The 22,630-nt window shown below is 51.2% G+C and overlaps 1 protein-coding gene and 1 long non-coding RNA gene across 3 annotated transcripts in view; one reads left to right on the top strand and one right to left on the bottom strand.

The window, feature by feature from the left end:
* Bcl2l11 (BCL2-like 11 (apoptosis facilitator)) overlaps positions 1-10,925 on the top strand; it is a gene marked incomplete at its 5' end in the record, with an annotated part of 39,544 nt that extends 28,619 nt beyond the window's left edge. For both annotated transcript variants that reach the window (XM_013522762.1, XM_013522761.1), the window contains 1 exon segment: positions 6,592-10,925. In XM_013522762.1, coding sequence (XP_013378216.1) covers positions 6,592-6,690 — 99 coding nt within the window.
* The window catches only part of LOC106150291, a 49,608-nt gene continuing 34,003 nt past the window's right edge, over positions 7,026-22,630 (bottom strand). The window contains exon 3 of the long non-coding RNA XR_001237017.1: positions 7,026-9,963. This is a non-coding gene — a long non-coding RNA (uncharacterized LOC106150291). The remainder of the gene's footprint in view (positions 9,964-22,630) is intronic.

The raw sequence follows: 22,630 nt of genomic DNA, 5'->3' as shown, positions 1-22,630 counted from the left end.
AAGCACAGTGACTTTGGGGTCTGATTTTTTTTTTTTTTAAGCCCTGGCAAATCAGGGACTCTGTTTGCCTGTTTGTCTTTCAAATGCCCTGGAACCTCTTGTGAAGCAGGAGCATGTCTGCCTGCACGGGTATGTGCTGCGTCTGGCTGGTTGTACGTGAATGTGTGAGATGGGGCGCTGGGGCACTGGCTGGTGTCAGGCTGATTGCCCTGGTGTTGGTCCCCACCATGTGTGAGGGTCCCATCAGCATGGCAGGTGCCACACCTGCAGGCTGTTCGGCCATTAACACACGGCCAGGTGGAGAAGCAGGTGTCTGAAGGGGACTTCAGGGAGGTCTAACAGGGTGATTTTTTTAATCTCTGGAGGAGGAAATGAAGATGCACACAGAGGAAGGCTTGGCCCTTCTGCAGACGTACAAAAATAATAACCCTCTTACATCACCCTTTGCTAGACTTCTACCAGCTGAACCAGGGCGGAGAGGTTTTCGTTGTGGTTAAGGCGCGTTACGTCTCACTTAGCATTTTTCTGAGGCTGGGGCACTTCAGAACAGAGTGTTCCTGCTCTGCATCGAGTATTTCAGTGAGGGCCTCTCACAGGGGCTGGAAGAGCAGGCTCCAGCTCCTTAGTGGCTGGCCACGGTCTTCGAACACAAGAGCTGATCACCCAGTTAGCAGCCAGAGGCCAGCTCTGGCCCTGGGCCCTGGGGTCCAAGAGCTAAAGACCCCTAAGTAGAAGTGTGTGTGGGGCGGCTGGAAGAATATCAGGTACACACAGCCCCAACTGGGAGAGAACTTGAGAAGTGATTTTTAGTCCCGCAAAATGCCTTATCTGAAATCATTTCACTTGATCTTAGCCAAAAGGCCGAGAAGCGATCTGAAATCGAAACGGCTCATTGAAAATAAGATAAAGGTTTGGTTCATGAAAACACAGCTTTTAGGTGACATTTAAAGACCTCGTTGTCACCATACCAGTGTGGCTGCAGCTCTGTTCACCTGCAGTGCTGGTCTTTGGAGACACTGCATTGCTCCAGACAACCCCCACCTCCTGCAGCTGTGTGCCACAGAAGCTGTTAGGCAGAAGCTATGTAAATGAAATGCCCTTGTTGCCATGGTGATAAATAGACACTGAGTTTGGTCTTTGGGTGATGTCTGTCCAACCTGACAGGCGCAGTGTGCTCTGAAATTTGAGCCATGCTGGACTTAGGTTCTTGGTCTGAAAGTGGAGAGGAGGCCCATGTGGTGCTCATTGCTTGCTGGCCCTTCCGCCTGACCTCTGTCGCACTCGGCTGCCGTGTAAATAAACACAGCGTGGGCTGTGAGGGGTGAGCAGGCGGAGGGATGCTGCAGCTCTGGCCTGGGAGTGCCAGCAGGGCGCTGGGCATTCTCCGGCCCCTGGGTGCTCGTCTAGAGCACTTAAGGAGCAGACATCACCTTCTCAGTTGCCTGGATCTAGAGCAGAGTTGCCCTTCGTCAGAGTCCTCCACACTCTAGAATTCAGTCTGCTGTAACATTACCACTGCTTGCTAATAAATCTGCTTAGCAAAAGAAAAGTTTGATACCTTGGGCCTTCAGTGTTGAAATGCTAACAAGCAAGTTCTTGACCAAGTTACATCCCTGTGCATCTGAGTTGTGTTAAGTAACCCCGCACCAGACTTTTGTATTTGTCTCTGAGAATTTGGAGTTGAGCCGGCTTTAATAGAATAATGGAGATACTGTCATGTTTACCATGTTACTTTGACGGCCAGGAGATTCATACCTGCCCTGCACTTCTGTTGCTGTAAATCTCACCCCTGGTGCTCAAGATGAGTCTTTCTTAGATTTCTGATTTCTCGTAACCTTTATTTTTATCATGCTGGGCACATCTGTTTTTCACTGCAAACTGCCCCACACTGTCAAGTATTTATTGAGTTTTGGCCCTGCTATTGAGGCCTGGTTTCATGGGCTTATCACCTGCACTGGCTAGAGTCTGAGCTGAGCTTTGAAATCACTTGCTGGACCCTCTTCTCCCTTCATAAGTGCGATCTGAGGCATCCTTTCAGTCTGAAGCAGAGCTTCCTTCCTCTTGGAGGGATGAGGGGCTGCCTGGGCTCCAGGCTCATGCCGAGGGAGGGAAGGTGGCTTGGCCTCTGTCTGAAGCATGCTGATACCCATGTTGTCCTTTTGGCAGGATGAGTATAGACTTTGGGGTGCATATCCTGGCCCTGCCACCTCCAGCCAGTCACAGAGTGGGGGGAGCTACACTGGCTTATGGGATTGTTTTGGAGAATTAGAAACATCTGCCCAGTCTTTGCGTTTAGCAGTGGCAGTGGGTGATTCTCTAGTCCCCATGCTTGGGCACCCAGGGTCTGAAAGGCTGCTGTGCGTACTTCAGCTCTTCAGAGGCCAAGCTCATCTCCCTCTACCGGAGAAGGAAGTGAACCCAGAGCTGCAGCCTGTGGGTGGCTGGTGTCCACCTGGCCAGGTGCCTCGGGCAACCTTGAGTCAAGTTCCCTTTTGTTTCCTCAGCACCTGCTTCCCCGGATGGAGCAAGAGAGCATTGTTTCGCTGTAAATATTTTGGTATGAAGATGTAATTAAATTCCCTTGCACTAGATTGGTTGTCCCACGTGTAACTTGGAGATGGTTCTGGAGCTTGGGCTGCAGTGGCGGCTTGTGGTTCTCTGCAGTCACACCCCGCCCCACGGGGCATGTCTTGGAGCATCCATGCTGCTGTCTCCATTCAATGGTCCTCCCTGTGCCAGCTACTCCCCTGGGAAGTGGCCTTGAGCCCCATTCAAGGGCAGTCCCTTGCCCCAGCCCCTCCTCCATTGGCCACCCAGATCTGTGTCCCCAGTGTTGTGGACTTGCAGGGTACCGTCCGGGGATCCCTGCGAGAACCCTGCCACACTGCTGTAGAAATGTCAGCATTTCGCATCTTAAGAGCAGAGTGCCTGGGCCTGCCCTGGCAGAACCTAGAGGCGCCAAGTCCTGTGTCTTTCCACCGTGGGGGGTGAGTCCATGGGGGAACGGTCCTGCAGCTCAGAGTCGTCATTCATCTCGGTTTATTACGAGAAATCAAATCCCTTTTCACCACTTACTGTACGTCCCCAGCTGTTAGCCCTTCCCGAGTGCAGTCCAGCCTACAGGCCGCACTCCTCCATCAGGGTCCGAGGAGGGATTAGCCCTGGTGCCTTCCTGCCTGGCTCCTCCGCCCACTGCCCGGCTCCTCCGCCCACCTCTGCGGACAAACTCTGCTCCCTGCCACCTTATTTACCTCGGTATTGTCCCTGTCATATAATTGGGTTTATTATCTTCGGCTGGCGACACAGGGATCACGGGGAGGCCCGGTGAGGGGCCTCAGGGCTCCTGGAGAGAAACACAAATCTGTGAACATGTGGAACCTCCATGAAAGTCAGTTGCTCCAAATGACCCGGCCCTTATATAGCTACTGATTTAGACCATAGAGATAAAATTTCTTAGCAGAAGTGGGCACTGCTCCGGGACAGTGGGGCGTGTGTGTGCGCGTGCCCATGCATGTGCAAGGAGGGTGGGAGCTGCCCTATGTGGACACTTCAGTTGTTTGTACTTAGTGGCAGATTTGGGTCTTTTTAAGGTAGCCCCCTGCACCCAAATGCATCACTGTAACAGACTGCTAAGTTTTTTGACAATGTGGACTGAGACAGAGGTACCCAGGTCTGTCTGCTCTAGGAAGTGTCATTTTCACAGAAATGGTGACGGATGGATAAATGAAAGGTCACTAGCACTGCCGTCGCAAGGCGCCGGAGAGAGGGTGGTTTAAGCAACAGAACTCTTGCCTCACAGATCTGGAAGCCCGAGGCCCCTTTCCTTGACCTCTAGATGGCCTTCCCGTGTCCTCACGAGGCTGTCCTTGTGTGTCTGTGCCCTCGATCCTCCTGTAGGCCCCGGGGCAAGGGCTCATCCTGGTCACTTTCCTGAGACCCCACCTCCCGTCCGGTCCCGTTTAGAGTGTGTGAATTTGGGGCCACAGCTGTCAGGCCCAGGGAGCAGAAGTGTCTGGAGGGAGGTGGAACTCCTTAATTCTTCGGTGTTTTCAGAACCCTTAGTTAGGAAAGACAGTGTCTTTTTCATACTATGCAGCGTAGGCGTGGTGGAGCGTAAATGTGCTCTGGGTCCGCAGAGGCCCCTTGGAGCTGAGTAGGAGCCACTGAACACAGAGTGGCCCTGCGGAGAGCTCGGGCCGGGAAGATGGTTCTGGCGCTGCTGCCCCTGGGTGCGTTCCTCCTGTCCTTGTGCGGCAGCACCAGCAGGGGCCACCCGCACGCCAGCTCAGCGTCTGGTCCGTCCTGCCCACACACCGGCAGCTAACGCGTGGTCCCCACTGCACAGTGCTTGTTATTTTCAGGCCCAGTTCCATATTCTGTCTTGGATGTATCGTCCTGCCCAGAACCACAGGGTCTGTGCTACTTCGAGCTCGCCCCTCACCCCTCAGGTCACCCAACACCAAGGTCCCTGGTGAGGATGTCACAGTGGCTGAGCCAGCTGCTGCTATTGGCCACCTGCAGAGCTCCGCGGTTCCTCTTCCTTACCTGGCTGCAGCTCCGGGACCATCTGGCCCCGCTGGCGCCACCAGGCCCAGGCTCGTGTATCAGCCACACGGATTGTGCCGCCCAAGGTGTCAGGACAGCCAGGCTGAAGAGCAGGAGCCCCTGTCCTCCAGCCGTTCGGTGCAGCGTGGACCACGAGCTCTGGGCCAGCAGCAGCTTGAGCCACTGTGCCAGCCATCGCGGGCGTTCTGGGCTGGCACGGCCCTAAAGTCCGTGCTGATGGCCTCCTCCGTCCAGTGTTGTCCACAGCCATCGCTGGCCTGCACAGAGTGCACGCCCTGCCCCGTTGTCCTGACGCCGCCTACCTAGAGGAGCTGCAGCACCGTCTTCTCTTCCTTGCTTGCGAGTCCCCGCGTCTCCCACCCCTGCGCCCCTCAGGAGGCGGCAGATTTCTCCCTAGACACTGCCAAGCGTGAGCAGTTGGAACCTGTCCCCCAGGCGGCCCAGCCCCCCTGCTGCTGTTGCCCTGCCCGTGGGCGTGCAGGCAGCCTCATTCCCGGGGGACACAGGGAACGGCGAGGACGCCGGCCTGGCCTGAGACTTCCCACCGTGGATGGGTGGCTCAGTCCGTCCAGCATGCGCGTTCTTCATTTTAGTAAGCTGTGGTTTGTTTTGAATAAGCCTCTTTCAACCTATTAATATTACTCTACACCAAAATTAACCTTCCCCTTAATTTTTCTCACACAAGAAGGAGCAAAGTAATTTTGAAAGTTAAATCAAAACAAAGCAATCTTATGTGTAAAGCCGATAAAAATCGCAGACTGTGGTTACGGAGGCCTCCACAGGAATCGCTGACATAAAGCCGATTTCCTCCCGCCTTGTTATGGAAGGAAAAGGGGAAATGCCCTGGCCTTATCACAGCCCCGTTGTGTTGAGCAGGCGCTCGAGAGCTTGTGTAAACAGCGGTGAGGGGGAGCTCCGCCGCGGCTGGAGTGTCTGGAGGGGGCGTTTGGGGGCAGAGAGGGGACAGGCGGCGTCCCAGCTTGACTCATGGCCGGTGGTTCCCAAGACTGCGCCTTGGACACATTTCCCACCAGGACAGAGGGGGGTTGCGGAGGGCTGTGAGCCGTCCCGCAGCCGGCTGACTGGCTGAGTTGCCGTGATGGGCTTGGCCAGGGCTGACTTCAGACCTGCAGGGGAGCCAGGTTGGACAGCTCGACGTGTGGAGAGAAGGCATCAAGGCCGGTGTGTTACGTGCGTTCCCTTTGCTTCGCTGAATTTATGCTTGGTCCTTACGCTGCAAAGTAAACCGGAACCCACAGATGATCTCTCTGGACGACCCGAGGATCTGAGGCTCTGATGCCTTCAGGTGGCCAGCCCGGCGATTTCCTTTCAAGCAGCTTCTCAGCCTGTAATGCACCTAAGCTGGTCACCAGCGAGAGGCGCCTTTTCGCCCGTGGTTGCTCTTCCCTCCTCAGACGTGGGGAGGGGGTGACTCAGCCTGCGTCTGTGCCTGCCAGCACCCTGCCAGGTCACAGCAGAGTGGCCTGGAGCAGCCAGTGGCGCATTGCAGCACCACTTTATTTAGCTTCTTAGGGCAAATTACCCCCAAATCACTGGTTTCTTAAATAAATTACAGCTACCAGAAGTTTACCCCTGAGGGAGTCTGAAACTTATTTGAATGTCAATGAATGTGGGTAGTGAGAGCCTTTAGGCCTACCAACTCCTTTCTTCCCCTCCTGGCCCTGCCTCTTTCCTTGGGACTCCAGCTCTGGGACTGAAAACTGTTTTTGCCCCACACCTGTGTCCACACTGGAGCACTGAGGCCCAAGGATCGTCTTGAGTGTTTTGAGTGTTCTTTTGGTTGTTGGTTTTTTGCGGGAGAAAACCTGCAAGGGTGAGGCTGCCCTTCACACCTTCCCTCTGCAGGGAAATGGAAATGTGTTCCCTGGACAGCCTCAGGGAGAGATAGGTGCTCCAGGGACACAGGAAGTCTTCCCGGAGCTATCAGAACGCCACTGTTGTTCGCGGCAGTGTTCGGCCCCCAAGTGAGGGGAGAACTAACAAGCTTTGCTTTTATTGTTTCAGGTATTCTTGAATCATTACCAAGCAGCTGAAGACCAGCCCCAAATGGTTATCTTGCGACTGTTACGTTACATTGTCCGCCTGGTGTGGAGGATGCACTGACAGGGTCCTCGCAGAGCCAAGATACCTGCAGACATTTCGCCTGTGTCACCCGACAGGCCCAGCCAGAGGGCTCTTGCTGCTGCTCCTCCGCGCGGCCAGAGGCTCTTTCCCTAGAGGTGTGCAGAAAGCAGGCACCGCGGCGACCCTGCTGCGCCGGACATGTTAACTTGACTTTGTGTTCATCACCACACGGCAGAATTTCCCATGGAAGTTTGTTGTGAATGTAAATGAGGGAGGATTTTTCTTACTTTTTTCCCTTAATGTACGAAATCATGGTTCTTTGGATCAGGATTGTATGCTAGAATGGTGTTTACATGCCGTGTGTGGATGTGGGGTTTTTTTTTTCCACCTTCTTTAATAACAAGTTTTTCAGAAAGGAAGTGGAAACTTTTTAACCAACTTGTGAATGATTTTTGTACTCAAATTTTAAGAACCTCAGAGGATTGTGTAATCCTAGCAGTGGAAACTGAGCCAGCTAATTTATAACGCTGACTTAGTGTATTTTTAGATTACAGAGTTTTTAACCTGGGAGAGAGGTAGGATACGTCACTCCCTTCCTCCAAAGTTCTTTGAACTTTTTTTTTCTAATTATTAATACCAAAAGAGTTCTTATGAAATGGAGCTGATTAAAGGGGCTGAGGGTGTACCACTCCCATCTTGTAAATATTTATTTACCTCCTTGCATTCAGTTTTATCGGTGGCAAAATTTCCAGTGGTTTTGCACGTCTTTCCTGATCCCTGTTTGTGATGCCCACCCAGCCCGTCTGGGTGCTGCTCAAAGGTCTGCTCCAGGGTGCTTGCGTGAAGAGTCCCCGCGTCAGAACCAGAGTGAGCACGCATCTGCATCCTTCCCAGCTCATCCCTCTGTCACCAGCAGACTGACGGGGACGAGTTCAGTGTTGGCTGCACCTGGCATTTAGATGTTGGGAGGGGTGAGAACAGTGACAGCAGGAGACCAAGCCTGGCCCCCTTTGCACACCCGGAAGTCACAGGGCTCACTGCACATCCAGTCTTGGGGACCCTATTCCCACCCCACGGGGCAGGTGTCTGCTGGCCATTTCCCGGGCACCCCGGCTTTCATCCAGCCCAAGGCACTGGCTGTAATGCCTCTACTTGGTCCCACCTCTCTGAGCCCACTTGGAAACAGACCTAATTCTGCTTTCACCAGTAGAATCCCGGGCGGAGTCTGAGATGTCTCTTCAGCCTCAAAGAGGCATCTCGTTTTGCTTGTCTCATCCTTTTAGGACAGTTGGATCTCATCAGGCTACCAGTGCCTCTGCCTACCTTCCGCTGACATTATGCAGGGCCAGCCCACACCCTGTCAGTCATTTCAAAAGCCAGTGAGTGAAAGAAAAGGACAATCAAGCAGACACTGGGTGACCCAAGAGGGACACAGATGAGGGAGCAGAGCAAGGGGGAGGGAGGCGTCTGAACCCTGTAACTCTGTGATTTTGGAAAACGAATCGTTAAACAACTTTTTAAAAGGAATATAGGAGTTTTCCAACATGCCAGCGGTGCCCAGCTGTGGTATTTATTTTTTGCCTGACCGGGGACCAGTGTATTCCCATTAAATTAAAGCGGGAAAATCCATTCATTTGTATGTTTGTAAGTTTATATACGTGTGTATATAGATATATGTGTATATATGTATATTGTCTATACACTTTTTCCTTTAGGTAGAGGTGATTTGATTCCAAATATTTTTCCTTTTTAAACATTTTTTTCCCTAAAATACGCTTTGAGTTTTAAATATTTTGAAAGCTGTGTTGGAGCTCAGCTTGTTTCTTGACGTGTCTGGAGCCGGCCTGCAGGGTCCCACACAGCCCACAGTTGTATGGTGGTGTCCGGGTTGCAGTCACGGCCCTGTAGACAGACAGGCAGACACGCACACACACACACACACACACAGACACAAACACACACACACCAAAGACATTTCTGGGCCACCCCTTCCCAGATCTCTGCTCGGTGCCGGTCCCTCGGACTGGAGCACTTTACATTTCTTCAGTCCTGGGGCTCCCAGAGAGCGAGGTGCAGCCAGGGCCGGACAGGAGACCATCCTGCCTCATCTGCCCATGAGCACACCTACCTCTGCCCGTGGCCTCAGAGCCCCGAGGCTGGCGGGGGAAGTGGCTCTTGAGGATGTAGGCGACTCTATGAATTGCAGAAGTATTAAAGGACAAGATGCTGGCGCCAGAACTTAAGAGATGACTGGTTGTCTCTGTACTGTATCTGTTTATCCGAATGCGTCCCTACAGAAGTGTGCCCCCTTGCTGCGGGTATACCTTTTACTTTTATTTTTATTATTATTTTTTAAATTTTTTGTAGATCCTTTAAAAAAAAAAAAAAAAAAAAGTGATGCGGGTTTTGTGCCTTGTTAACCTCTCCATGTGAGGTTTGTAAAAAGTGTCCTGTGACTTCACACCGAAATGCAATAAACACAAAATGGCTTTGTGGCTAATTCTTTGGCTTTCCTTCTAAGAAACAAGTTAATGAAGAATTGGGGAGGGGGTTGCAAAGCCAATTTAAAGTTCCTTTTGATTTAAAAGAGAGTATGTGGTAGAATACAATTTTCTTCTGTTTCCCCTTAATAGTGTACATATTTTTGACTATTTATTAGATTAGGTTATATTTTACTTACCAACTGAGCCAAATTTTTGTGTGCAATTGTGTTTCCTTTACCTTTCTTGTAAAGTTTTGTATAGCGTAAATGAGTAAAAAAATCACTGTTTTTCTAAGCCTTTTTCAGAATCAAGGATTGTAAATATTGTAGATTCTTTTTCTGTGTAATGTGTCCTACTGTTTCATAATGCTGTAACTTGTAGAAATATTGTATATTTATTTTCTGCTTATTTAATGTCTTAAATTCTTGAAAGTGTTGACATTGACACCCCCATCCCACCCCCACCACCCTGAGAGTTGCCTCAGCTCCTGAGGCGGGAGGTGGCAGCTTAGTGTGTGCGGACCATGTCCCCTTACCGCTGTGGCTTCCAGCTTTGCTCCTGGTATTCAGCTCTTGGGCTTTGGTAAACAAATCTGACAGGTTATAGAATTTTACTCCCAAGAGCCAGGCGTGGTGGTGCATGCCTTTGATCCCAGCATTTGGGAGGCTGAGGCAGGAGGATCACCATGAGTTTGAGGCCAGCCTGGACTACATCGTTTCTGTCTCAAAACAATTTTTTTCTTTTACTCCTGGAAATAACCATCAAGCTTCTGTTTGTTTCAAAGTGTCCAGCTTCTCATCGAAGCATATTTGCTAACTCCAGGCCATATCTTTAAGGAAAAAAAAAAAAGTATTAGCAGATGGAAAAGATTTTTCATTGAAAATTTACCCGACAACTCAGTGTTGAAAGAAAAACGTGCCGCCTCTGGGGGTGCTGCCATGTGGCTGTCCAGGGGAAGGCACAGGTGTCACAAGGGACCGTTGCTCTGAGAGTGACCCTGGGGTCACCTCGGGTCCCTTGCTGCCAACTGATGAGTGAATTCTCCCCACCTGCTCCATGGCTCCTGTGCTTTGAGGTGTGGGTGGACCAAACTTTATCTTCAGAAGCAAGCGAAAAGCCGCCATCCCCCATCACCGCGTTTGGTCAGGCTGCTGCTTCAGGTCCGTGCCCACTTCCTGATTCCCCATCCCTTGCGATGAGAGAGAGGTCGGGGCCCTGCTGGGTGTCCAGATGTGAAAGTTCAGGGAGGCGCTGGGGACTTCCGGTGGGCCTGGAGACACACTTCTGCCACCGACCCCTGCTGGTTGAGCCTGGTGCCTGTGTGTGTCCACTCCGCACACATGCCTGTGCGAATGAGGTTGTGACCACACGTGACGCTAAATCAGCTGGGGTCGCCCCAAGCAGCTTTGTATGAAAGAAACATCCTCAAGTCCCCACCTAGGTAACTTGACTACTTTCCTTTGGGGATCCCAGTCTTTAGGAGCTGTTAGGTTTTACGTCCAGGTTCTGTGACCACTAGTTACTGTATCCGGACTCATCAGGTACCTACCCATTTATAAATAGCACTGATCCACCTGTATACTGATCCATCAGCAGGTTTCCTAGGACCCAGCATATGTAGCGTTTGTATCGCAATTTCCCTGGCTGGCTTGTGTTTTGCACTGACAAATTTTGACAGGGTAATTGCCACTTTACTTGTGCAATACTGCTGTAAATAACTGCAGATTTTTTTAAGAAACTCAATCTTTTATGTTCTTAATGAATTTTATATAAATAAAACTTTCAACTAGTTTCGGTGAGCCGTTTGGTTTGTTGTCGCGGATCAGCGGCGGCGGAGGACGGGTGAGGATGTATGCGGGTGTGCGCACCCACACGTCTGCCCTTTATCGGTCATAACAGGTCTTTTGGAGATGGCATGCCGTGTAGTATACTTAAGAGCAAGCCACGCTTTACATTTTGAAGTGGCTGGTGGGACCGATGGCAAAATTGTCTGCCCACAGAGTCAGATATGACTCAGCCCTGGGTACGGGGCTGGGAGGAGCTGTGTAGGGAGCCAGCCCTGGGCTGGGGGTGGGGGGGGCCTGCTGTGTGAGCCGATCGCCTCAGGCAGAAGAAAACCACAACTGGAAAATCAGATGGGAGCAGAAAGCTGATCAGCAGCACCAGTTTGGGGACCAAGGAAGGGATCACTGACAAGTGCTTGGTGCCCAAGGGATCGGACCATAGCTTGTCCCAAAGGAAGAAGCCCTGAGATCTGAGCCTGTGGGCCTGGGGGGACAAGCTGAACTGGGGCTGAGAAATGAAAGCCTCATTGGAACACAAGTCATCAAGTCCTACTAAGTAGGGACATAGTTTGCCTTCTCGGAATAAGTACTAGCAAAGTATTGAACTTGATTTTAACCTAGGAATTTGTTCCTAGTTTTTTTTTTTCCCCTGCTTTTAATTTTAATTCAGTGAGCAATACGTAAATACAGTTTTGTATATTTTATTAATTACATTTTTTTTTTTTTTTTTTGGCTTTTCTCCAGTACCGGGAACCGAACTCACGACCTTGCGCTTGCCAGACAGGCGCTTTTGCCGTTGAGCTAAATCCCCAGCCCCAATTACATTTTAAATTACATTTATTCTAAATCAAGTTCTGGCTGCCACCCCCAGTTGCCTACCTCCTCACGTGTTTGCATTTTCCAAACCCTTTTGTCTTTTGTCTACACTGTGTATGTGTGTGTGTGTGTGTGTGTGTGTGTGAGAGAGAGAGAGACGCACACATGTTTATACTTTTAAGACAGGTTTTGTATTTTCTACAAATGCTGTGGGGTTCTTCTTTGGTTTGGGGTTTTTTTGAGACAGGGCCTCACTATGTACTTCAGGCTGGCCTTGAACCCACTGTGTAACCCAAGCTGGCCTGGAATGCACAGCAATCCTCCTGCCTCAGCCTCCCCTGACTAAATGCTATAACTTTATCTGTAGTTCGGACTTCAGTAGGTCATGGATCTTCCTTCCTAGAGGGACTCCACTGCCTTATTAACCTCTGCATTGGGTGCGGGGCGTGGGTGTTAACATCTGCTGGCCAGCACCCTGCTCCCTGCTCTCTGGTGGTGTACTGGGAGGTGGGGGAGGGGCTTCACAGACTGACCCGGTTGCTACCAGCGACTGCACTCTTCACACACCACCACTAGCCGGCAAACATGCCGGCTGGCCCGTGCTGATGCATTGCTCTCAGCCTGGTGGGTAAGGAGGGAGTGGTGGTACTTGTTTGACTGCCTCCTGTTTACTAGTAGGCATTGGCATTTGCCATTTCTTTCTTAAGGATTATGCTTATTTTTAATTGCATTTTTTTGCTATTGTTCACATATTGTGTTTAGTCATTGTTTATCTTTTATCCCCTAACATTTTATTCAAAGAAAAAAAATTTTTTTGAGATTAGGGTCTTACTTTGGCCTCAAACTTGTGATTCTCCTGCCTCTGCCTCCCAAGTGCTAGGGTTACAGGGGTGAGCCACCACGCCCGGCTACAAAAATTTTAAAACATACAGAAAAATCATTAGAATTTTACAGAGAACTCCTGGAACTCACTACCTGGCTTCTAACTTTTGCTATGCTATCTGTCTGTCCATCCATTAATCCATCTTTTTGCAGGGAGGACATTTTCAAGTGAAGTATAGTATTAGTAATGTTGTTCCTAAATACTCAGCATATATGTCATTCGGAGTCCGCTTCTTACAGTTTTTCATTAGAGATAAGATTTGCACACAATAAAACACAGTGCTGAATTAAGTGTACCATTTGCTAAGTTTTAACCAGAGAAACAGCTGTCGCCCAAGTCAAAAACCATTACCATGACTTCTGAGAGTTCCCTGCAGTTCCTTGCCGAGGGGTCCCTCCCCACCCACCCCCATGAGTGACCTCTGATCTGAGCTTTTCCCCTTCGTAAATTAGCTCTGCCTGTTTCTGAACTTCCTACGAATAAGCTCATACAGGATGTGGTCACTTGTGTCTGGTTTCTTTTGCTCAGCGTAATGTTCTTGAGATCCATGTTAAAGTTATGAGTAATCAGTCCATTGTCTGAATGGGCACCTGAGCTTTCACCAGGTTGAGCCAATGATGAAGAAAGCTCCCGTGAATATTCTCATAGAAAGCCTAAAATTTTTTGGTGTTTGTCCGTTTTGGTTCGGCTGCAGATCTTTTAACCGTGTGTGGTATTTACGCAGACGCTATCATTTTAGAAGTCAGATTTTATCAATCTTAGGTTTCTGTATTTTTGTATCCTGTTTAATTCAACCACTTGATGACAAAGTTTTAAATATCTTTCATCATGTAACAGTTCAGGGCTTTATTTTGTTTCCTCCATTTTAACTCACCTAAAATTGACATCTTGATAGGAAGTACGAATCTATTTCTATTTCTCCCCACCCCCACTATCATTTTTTTCCACCAACTTGAATGACCCTTTGGTAATATCAAACCCTCACACATGATTCTGTTCCTCATCTCTTTCCTTTTCCATTGATCTCTTTGTTTAATCTGTATTACTTTAATTACTAATTTTACGGTTTTAATGTCCTTATTTTTCACAATTGTCATGGGGAGTCTGTATTTTCTCTTTCACATACATTTTAGAATTGTTTTAAGCTTCTCCAAATGGTCTCATTTAGAATTACAATGGTTATGTATTAATTTAGGGGAGAATTGCCATTTTTCCAATATGTTTCCCAACGTGTGTAGTACTTCTACTTATCTATCAGATTTAGTTCGGTACACAGGATTTTTCTTCCTGTAAACCTGCACAATAGCTGGGCGTGGTGGCGCAGCCCTGTGATTCCAGCAGGAGGATCAAGACTTCGATTTAGTGATTTAGCAAGATCCTGTCTCAAAACATAAAAATAAAGATTGAAACTAAAAATGTTTAAAACCTGCACCTTGCTTGTTAGCTCTTTGCCAGCAGGAAGGGGCCAGCAGCTGGCCTCAAGCCCTTCTTTCCACTAAAATTTCCCTTCATGTTCCGCCTTGCAATCTTCCTCTGCCTCTGAAATTCCCTGGCGATGGTGCCGCAAGGATCAGGCTCGTGGCCAACCCAATACTCTCCCCAGTGCTTTGCCTCTGGGACAAACCAGGTAAGGAGGGCACATCTGGAAGGCAGCGTCCTTAAGGCCACTGGCATTCCTTGGCCCGGTGCTCGGGGGACACTCAGCCGCCAGCAGCAGCTGCCTGTTCGTCTGTGAGTGCTGCACCCGCCTCTCCAGCAGGTTCTGTTTGTGCTAAATTAGCCAGAGTTGGTTTCTATTGCTGGCAGCTGAAACGCTGACTCATTCCTACCTGTCAGAAGGAGTGACTGGAAAGGTTGCAAGAAGTTCTCTATAAACAATACGAATTCAGAGGTGTGGGGCAGGGTGCTGATAGTTAGAATTCCCCACTGGTAAGACCAGAACGGGGCTGCGGGGAGAAGGAAACCAACAAGGTGAAACGATGGTATCTAATCTCTGGGTAACGTCTATCACTTAGTGGCCTTTTGCTGGAAATTCATCTTTCCTGGGGAAACCCCCATGTCCTTAGAATGTATTACCAAGGAGAATGTTGAAGGCCCTAGTTTCTGGGTATGTTCTCACTTTATTGCACGCATCACTGAAAGGGACCCAGGAAAGCAAAATTATAACTGCTCAGCCTCTGCTCAAAGCAAATTTAGAAGAACTGACCCCCAATCTAGTAACCTAGTGAGATCAACTTAGCCTAGAAGAGATACTAGCTTATGCTACCCATTATTATTTTAATAGTTTAGGTAGTCATTCTCCCCAAAAAATTAACTATTAAAGCACGACCGCACTGCTCAGCACAGAGGAGAATATAAAAATGCTTAAAGCTAGGTCATGCTAGGGCAGCTACGTCCCTCGAGGTCTCGCAAGCAGTGAGCAGAAAAAGCACAGGAAAGTTCTGCAGTGAAATTCCCAGGGAGGGGCCTGGCACTCTGTGGGGAATCTTCACGACCCCCCGCCTGGCCCCGCAGCACCCCCCACAAGGACCCCTCACCACTGAGGAACCGTTTGAAGGTCTCACGCCCATTTCAGAACAAACAGTCCTTAGCAGTCACTGCCATCATTACCCCTGGTGCGTGGACAGGGAATCTGAGCCACACGGAGTTGAGGCCAAGTGCCCAGCGTGCCCACGCTCATCAGTGTCAGGTCCAGCATGTGACCTGAGGCCGTGTGGCTCAAAGCATGTGTATCTGACCACTCCTGTGTCCCTCTCAGAGCCCAAAAGATCTGGAACAAAAGGGGGAGGCCAGCCAGGGTCTGCCTCCAAGGGGCACCATGAGGTACCCTTACCCTAGAAGAGCTCCAGGCTTTGGGAGACACATGCGGCCTGGTCCAATCCACCCCGAGGGAGTGTGTCTGCAGGCCCAAGTCTCTCTCTGCCCACAGGGCATTTCAGCTTTAGCAATGGCTTGCCTCACGGTGGAACCCTAATTCCAAACTTTCTGTCTAGCTCAGTACTTGCTGTCCAGTCCCATACTCCCTGGAGTGTGGAGTTTTTCTAACTCCTCCCTAATAAGGAATTCCAGGGTGCGGCTGGGCTCTAGAGCCTCTATGTCAAAGCATCCTCCAGACTCCATGCAGACTCCGGAACCATCGGGCCAGCAACAGCACTGTGGAACGAGTGACTCTGTCCCGGGAGAAGGCTCTGAACAACAGCGCACTAGAAGATGCTTTTTGTTTGTTTAAATCTGGATTGTAGTTGCAAAATGTCCACTTCTCATCTCTGCCTCCCCCTGCCAATTTGCCCTGGCACAGGCATCTGCTCCTCTTGCCAAATTTGGGGTGAGTGGGAGGACAGAGTGGGCTGGAAAGCTCAGGGCCAAGGCCATGGGTGCAGGTGAGGCCGCCCCAGGCTGTGCGCCTGGGGAGAGCCCGATCATCAGGTGAGTCACAGCCTGCTGTTGACAAAGCTCAAGGGCTCTGGAGGTCAGGGAGGAGGAGGTGCCTCGGGTGACTCCAGGAGAGGAGAGGTGGGACAGAAGGGACCGAAGGGGAACAGGTACGTAAGGCAGGTGTGGGTCGTGTGTGCTGACACTGGCCTCCTATTGCTGGGGGTCTGGTAACACTGGGAGAGCGTATATTTTTACATTCTCATCATTATCCCCTGGACACCAGGACAGAAGGACGCTGGGCCTGGAGACTGGAGAGCACCTTTCAAGCCTGAGTACTTAGGAGGGGAACAGATCACACTTTACTCTCTTCATTGAAGACTCTCTCTAGGAAGAGGGAATTGCAACTATTTCTAGTAGCTAAGTGCTATACGAAGGTGCAATGGCAGCACACCCAGACGTGGCCTTCAGGGGACCCCAGGGGCTACCCTCCCTGAACCGGACCCCTGCTGCCCACTCTGCAGCTGGTGCTTAACGGCTACTCCAGGTCTCGCACGCTGTCTGCAGAGAGCCCCTTGTTACCAAGCTCCGTGTCTTATCTCCTGCTGGCTTTCAGGCAAATGTGTCATCCCTACCACGGGCTCTTAACGCAGACGTCGGAAAGTGTGTCTCTGTCCGCTGCACAGGGAGGATCTGCCCAATGCTCCTAACCTGGTGGGACTTAAGATGTCAGGCACCTAGTTAGCACTCAACACCTGATCGTTGGGTGGGTCTGAATGGAACTCAGTGGCAAGTTCTGGCTTCACAGAATTGCACTTTTTGCCATTTTCAATAATGGAAACATGGGGCCTGTTTAAAGGATAGCCTCTAACTCCGGCTGCTCTGTTAAGGGGCCCTCTGCTGCTTTGTGGTAGCCCTTCCGCCTGCCACACCCCGCTTGCCCGAGCCCTAGGGTCCCTCTGGTAAAAGCTGTGCTCCGATTGGCTGCTGATGGGGGTGGGTGGCGGTGACACCCAGATGAGTGAGGCCTTGCTGGCAACTCGGGCATCGGCGCCTGCTGGCCAGTTGCTATCTGCTCTGAGTGACTAGTATCAAACAGAAGTCCTCGTTCATCATCAGAAAAAGCCATGGGAGAATTACAGCCCTATCCTCTGGGTGCTTTCCAGGAATGCAGCGCAGGTAGGCCGCTTCCCAGAATGCCCCAAACTCACTCCCACCTCATGTTGTTGCTGCAGCTCCTGCTAAAGTGCTGTCCCCCAGACCCATGGGGCCACACACTTCTCTAGCAGCCTCAGGGCTCTGCTCAGATGCGCCCCTCCCGGGGCTGCCTTTCCTAGACCCCCACTTGATGCCACCTTTGTAGGGTAATAGGTTTCCTGGCTGAGCAGGAGGCCCAGCTCCTGTGCATGTGGAACTGTGGAGGCTGGGCCTTGGGGGTGTGTGGGACGCTGGGGAAGGACTTCAGTCCTCATCTCTGGAGGCCTGGTGAGGGGCAAGGCTGTGTGAACCTCAATCCTTGCATCTGCAGGTCATGCTCCTCTCGTGCAGGAAGCCTGTTGTCAGGCATAGTAGATGTGCTAGGAACACCTAAGGGAGAACACAGCTCTCAGAAAAATGCTGGGTGGGAGAAGAGCAGCTCCCCATCTCCCTGCAGACTTCAGACAGGGCCTCTCCGTGGGACCGGGTGGCCCTTGGGCAGAAGGTTCTCAAAAGCCCCTCCCAGAGGAATCTAGGCTTAGCATCCTTGCCCACCAGAAGGCCCGTGCAGCCCGGGCACTGCGGCTCTTATCTGATCATCAGGCGCCTCTGGTCACTCTCTGAGCATCAAAGGGACCCAGCTCTGCCGTCCTCCTGGTTCACAGCCTTGTCACCTCCAGCTGGGTCCAGGTCACGGAAGTGACCCACCTGCCGGGGCCATGAAAGCTTAGATCGAAGACAGACAGCCAGACAGCCAGACCGCTTGAGGTGTGAGGACAAGCTCGTTCCCTGTGACTGAAACCCCAGGTGTGGCCCGTGTGACCGATTACTCATGGCTGAGGAGGAGGGAGGGCCAGGCACAGGGGAAAGTCGAACAGCAAAAGTCCAAAGCAGGACATAGGGAGCCATGTGGATTAACCAAGCCCCTTCCTGCCTGCCAGGGCCCATTCCTAAATGCCCAGCCCCTTCCAGGGCAGGTGTAAACCCCAGAGGACTTTGGCCTCCTGAGTCACGCATATCCACTTGTGTAAATAATACCAGCCTGGCTTAAAAAGGATCTCAGGCCAGGAAAAGGCACTTTCATTGTTGTAAAACTGGATGGAGATTTGTTCTTCTTCCCTGACACTACTTCTTGGGGGTCTATAAATAGACCTTATTAGAGAAGGTGGGGGAAGGGACAGCAACAATTTTAAGACTAAGTACAACTTTCTGTAGATTATTTATGTTTTTTTTCCCCCTGATTGTGAATCCTCTGAAGAACAGACAAACTATATAAAATAAGCTAAATGGTTTCTTTCCCAGAAACATCAAATAAAAACTCTAGTTTCAGAGAGGTAGAATTCTTTCCCTATTCCCAAAAGTAACAACCTTCTCTCTCGTATTTTTTAGGGCTAAATGTTATTCTCTCAAAGCCGGCCACATTGTTTATTTGTTTGTTTGTTTTGGCAATACTGGGGATTGAACTGAGTTGTATCCCAGCTCTTTATTTTATTTTAGTTTAGTTTAGTTTTGAGCCAAGATCTCATTAAATTTCTAAATTATCCAGGCTAGGCTCAAACTTGCAATCCTCCTACCTCAGCCTCCGAGAGTTCTGGGATTATAGGTGTGCACCATGTTGCCCCACTGCCTGCCACGATTTTTGGTGGCAAAGCATCCAAAATAGGAGCAAGCCTGGCCAGAGGGAATATCCTGACTGTAGGCTTCCATCTCCCAAAGTCGCGGGGGTGGGGAGGGGTGACACACCGAAGGCAGATTTAGCATATAACACTCCCTCCCTCCCCTCCTCTGGCTGCCTGTCCCATTGCTGCTGCTGTCTGGGGCAGTTCTGATGAGTTTAGCAATCAGCGCTACCTAGTGACCTCTAAGGAACACAGCCTCCCTCCCTGCATTGCGGGCCTGGCTTCCTCCAAGCCCATTTGGGGACCTGGGCCTGAGCTGTAACCAGCAAAAGGGAACTCTCCTGCCTCACATGGCCCTCACACGAGGCCACAGGCACCCCGGTACTCCAAAGGACAGACTGCCGTCTCCTCTGACATTATCACACGTGCCGGTGGCCACTCTGGAGATCTGTGGCTATCGTGTTTCGTGCATATGTGCACATGGCGGTGGCCGTGCATGCTGGTCGCCAGGGAGAGGATTACTGAGCTCCGGACCTACGAGGGGTCTGCTGGTTTCCTAGGGCTGCCGTTACAAGGTACCACACATACAGTGGCTTAACAACAGAAATACATTCAATCACTGTTCTGGTGACCAGAAGTCCAAAATCAGGGTCACGCTTCCCCAAAGGCTGTAGGAGAGACTCCTTCCTGCCTCGTCCAGCTTCTGCTGGCTCCAGGAATTTCTTGGCTGTGTCTGTATCACTCTAATCTCTGCTTCCATTGTCACAAGGCCTTCTGCCCTGCAGAGCGTGTGTCCGTGTCCCTGCATCTCTGTGCCTTGTTTTTTTACAGGGACACTTCCCATTGGATTTAAGGCTCACATAATCCAAGATGATCTCAGCTCGACACCTTTGATTCAATTATTTCTGCAAAGCTTTTCCCAGATAAGGTCACATTTATGGGTCTAGGGGTTAGGATTCGATGTACCTTTTGGAGGGTTACAACTCAGCTCACTGCAAGGGTTGATATTTAACCCTTGTGGACACCATTTTAATGCTATGGTTTGTGTCTGGATGTCCCCTCAAAGCCTCACGCAGTCATGAGGCGGGCTTCTAGAGTTTATGATTGGGCCATGGTCCAACGCTGGGATGTTGGGTGTGAGACTATACTCGCCCCGGGGCAGGCAGCCTGCATACAATGTAAAGGAGGGAAAGAGGCTTGCTGTTGGCTGCTCCTCCATTTCAGCTCTGGCTGTTCTTCTGTCTCCCAATCAACTGCTGCCCTCTGCCTGTGCCACTCTGCCTTGGAGCCAGCCAAGTATGCACTGAACCTCCACAAACTGTGAGCTGAATAAACCTTTCCTTCCTTAATTTTGAATGTTGGGTATTTTCTCCCAGCAAGGATAGAAAAGTAACCAAGACGGCTACTTTTGCCAGAGTTATTTCCTTTAGTCTTCCCAGAGACTTTGGGACAAATACAAATTGTTCCCCTTTTGACAAGTGAAGATGCTGGAGCACGGAGAAGGCAAATCAGACTCTAGGGTCACACCCTAGAAAGTGGCAGAGGCTGGCAGGGATGCTCAAAGGGACCCGGGGGGTCCTGCCAGGCTCCCGGATCTAGTGAAAGGCAGTATCATGGGCTGCGTGTCCCTCCCAGCCAGTCTGGTCCCCTCCTCCTTATGTCATCAGCAGCCTCGGTGACATCCACCTCCAATCAGCCGGCCACGCAGCACTGCAGCTGTCTCCTGCCCTCCTTTGCAGGTCTCTCCCTCCAAGGCTCTTGATGGCCCTGTTCCTGCAGCCACACCCGGACGACTACCTCCTGCTCAAACCTGGCTTCTAAATGCCTCTTCCTACCGCCTGCCCTGCCAGCCAAGGTCGCTGTCGCCCCAGTGTCTTCTCACCCATTCTCAGCTCCACGGCTCCCTGTGATCTCTCCAAAGTGAATTCCGTCCTCGACACTGCCAGTCACAGCTCCTTAGGGGCACCCCAAACCTAGAGGGGCCCCCACCCATCGCCTCCCCGTGCTGCCCCGTGGCTGGCTGGCTGGAGAGGATCACTAGCCATGGTTCTTTGCTCTCAGTCGACCACGGCAGCCTGCAAACAGCGCTCAATGCTGCCAGCATGGACCCCACTGCTCGCAGGAGGCGTCCAGCACCCCCGTCACTTTGCCCTCACGCCTTCTCCTGCACCCGCCACTTCCACAGGGTCGCACTACTTAGCACCATCCTTGCCTTCCCAACACAGATCTCCGCCCACCCTGGCCAGACCTCTCCCGCTCCTTCCTTCCTGCGAGCTTGGCCAGGGTCCCTTCCGTCTGTGCTCCGACTCAGCCTCGCCTGCTACCTGAGTGCTGCTCCGGCTTTGGTTTCACTCTTGCAGTCTCTGCGCAGCTCCAAGCAACATCCAGAGCTGCCTTCTTTCTCCCTTCACCAGCCGCTCCTCTGGACGGCTGCCTCTTCGTTCCTCTATTTACAGTTGGAGTCAGGTTGCTCCGGATAACTGGATTTACTTACACTGTCTCCACCTTCCCACCTCCTCTGCCTTCCGGGACCTGCTGCACCCTGACCCCCGCCCGGGGCTCGCCTGGGACTGCTCGGCCAAGGCCCCCAGTGACTCAGCTCTTGGACTTCACCTAAGTCCTTTGAGACACTCTCCCCGCTCTCCCAGCTTTGCTCCTAGTTCCTACCTCCCCTTCTGTATGGGTTCCTCCTGTTTCCATTGCTGGACGCCGCTCTCCCTTAGGCCCTCTTAGGTCTTCCTCCTTTACTTCTCAGGTGACGCCATGCACCTTGGATTGAAATAACGACTTTTATGCCAATGATCCCAAATCTAAACCCCCGGCCTGGACTTCTAGCTTCCTTCTGACCGGCAGGTCCTACGGGCCTCGCATCTCTGCTGGGAGACCACGGCTGGACATTCAGAGAACACTTCCATCCTCCCAGCAGACCGGGCCCACCCTCCCTGCAGCCTGTGCCACCCTCCCAGCCTCTCCTAGCAGGTCCTCCTCCCTCCTGTCACCCACCAATAGGGCTCATTGGCTCACACTCCACAGTATCCTGAATCCGCCTCTTCCAGAGCCTGGATTGTCCTCCCTGTTCTCCGCTAAGATGCCCTGGGTCTGCTCCCGTCTCCCCTCCTAACTCCTTTTCTCACCCAAGCTCTTCCCATGTGCAGGTCCCTGGATGACCCCGACCTTCATACATCAGCCAGCCCTGCCCCGCTCGCTTTTCAGGGCTGTCCATTCAAGGCCAGTGTCACCACCCCACTTATCTGAAGTTGGTCCTTTTGTATTCTTTATCACAACTCTTATTTGTTTTCTTTATTTCAACATCATAACTTTAAAAATATCGATTTCTTTTGTATATCTTTTGCTTTGTCATTGTTACTGTTGTTGTTGATTTTCTCTGATGTTTGAATAAAAGACCCAAGAGGGCCGGCTGTGGCCGACAATGCATCCTCAGGGCATGGAACTGCACCTAGCAGTCTGCAGAGGGTGAAGGAAGAACCGGTGGTGCAGAGGGACCAGATGACCCTGTGGTGTTTCCGAGCTTGCCTCTCTTCTCCCAGTCATATGTCTTCCCTCAGGTGACAGAACACGGGAGGAGTTGAGAGGAGGAGGGGCCCTCTGGGCAGGATGGTCTGGGAGGGCTTCGTGGAGGAGGAAGTTGGATCTAGGAAGATGAGATCCAGGTGTGCCCTGTCATCTGCCTGCTGATCACATCACCTTCTGCACTGCTCAGTCCCACTGTGATGTCAGAACCGGGTTCATTGTGTTCTCCATGTGTATTCGGTCCATGAAAGAGAGAAGTTGGAGCTCTTCTAAGACCACTGCAAGCATCTTCTT

Source organism: Chinchilla lanigera, unplaced genomic scaffold, assembly GCF_000276665.1.
Source record: "Chinchilla lanigera isolate Chin_1 unplaced genomic scaffold, ChiLan1.0 scaffold00069, whole genome shotgun sequence".
NCBI classification, from domain to species: Eukaryota; Metazoa; Chordata; class Mammalia; order Rodentia; family Chinchillidae; genus Chinchilla; species Chinchilla lanigera.
The sequence above is the reverse complement of the archived record's forward strand: the minus strand, read 5'-3'. Positions and strand labels throughout refer to the sequence as shown.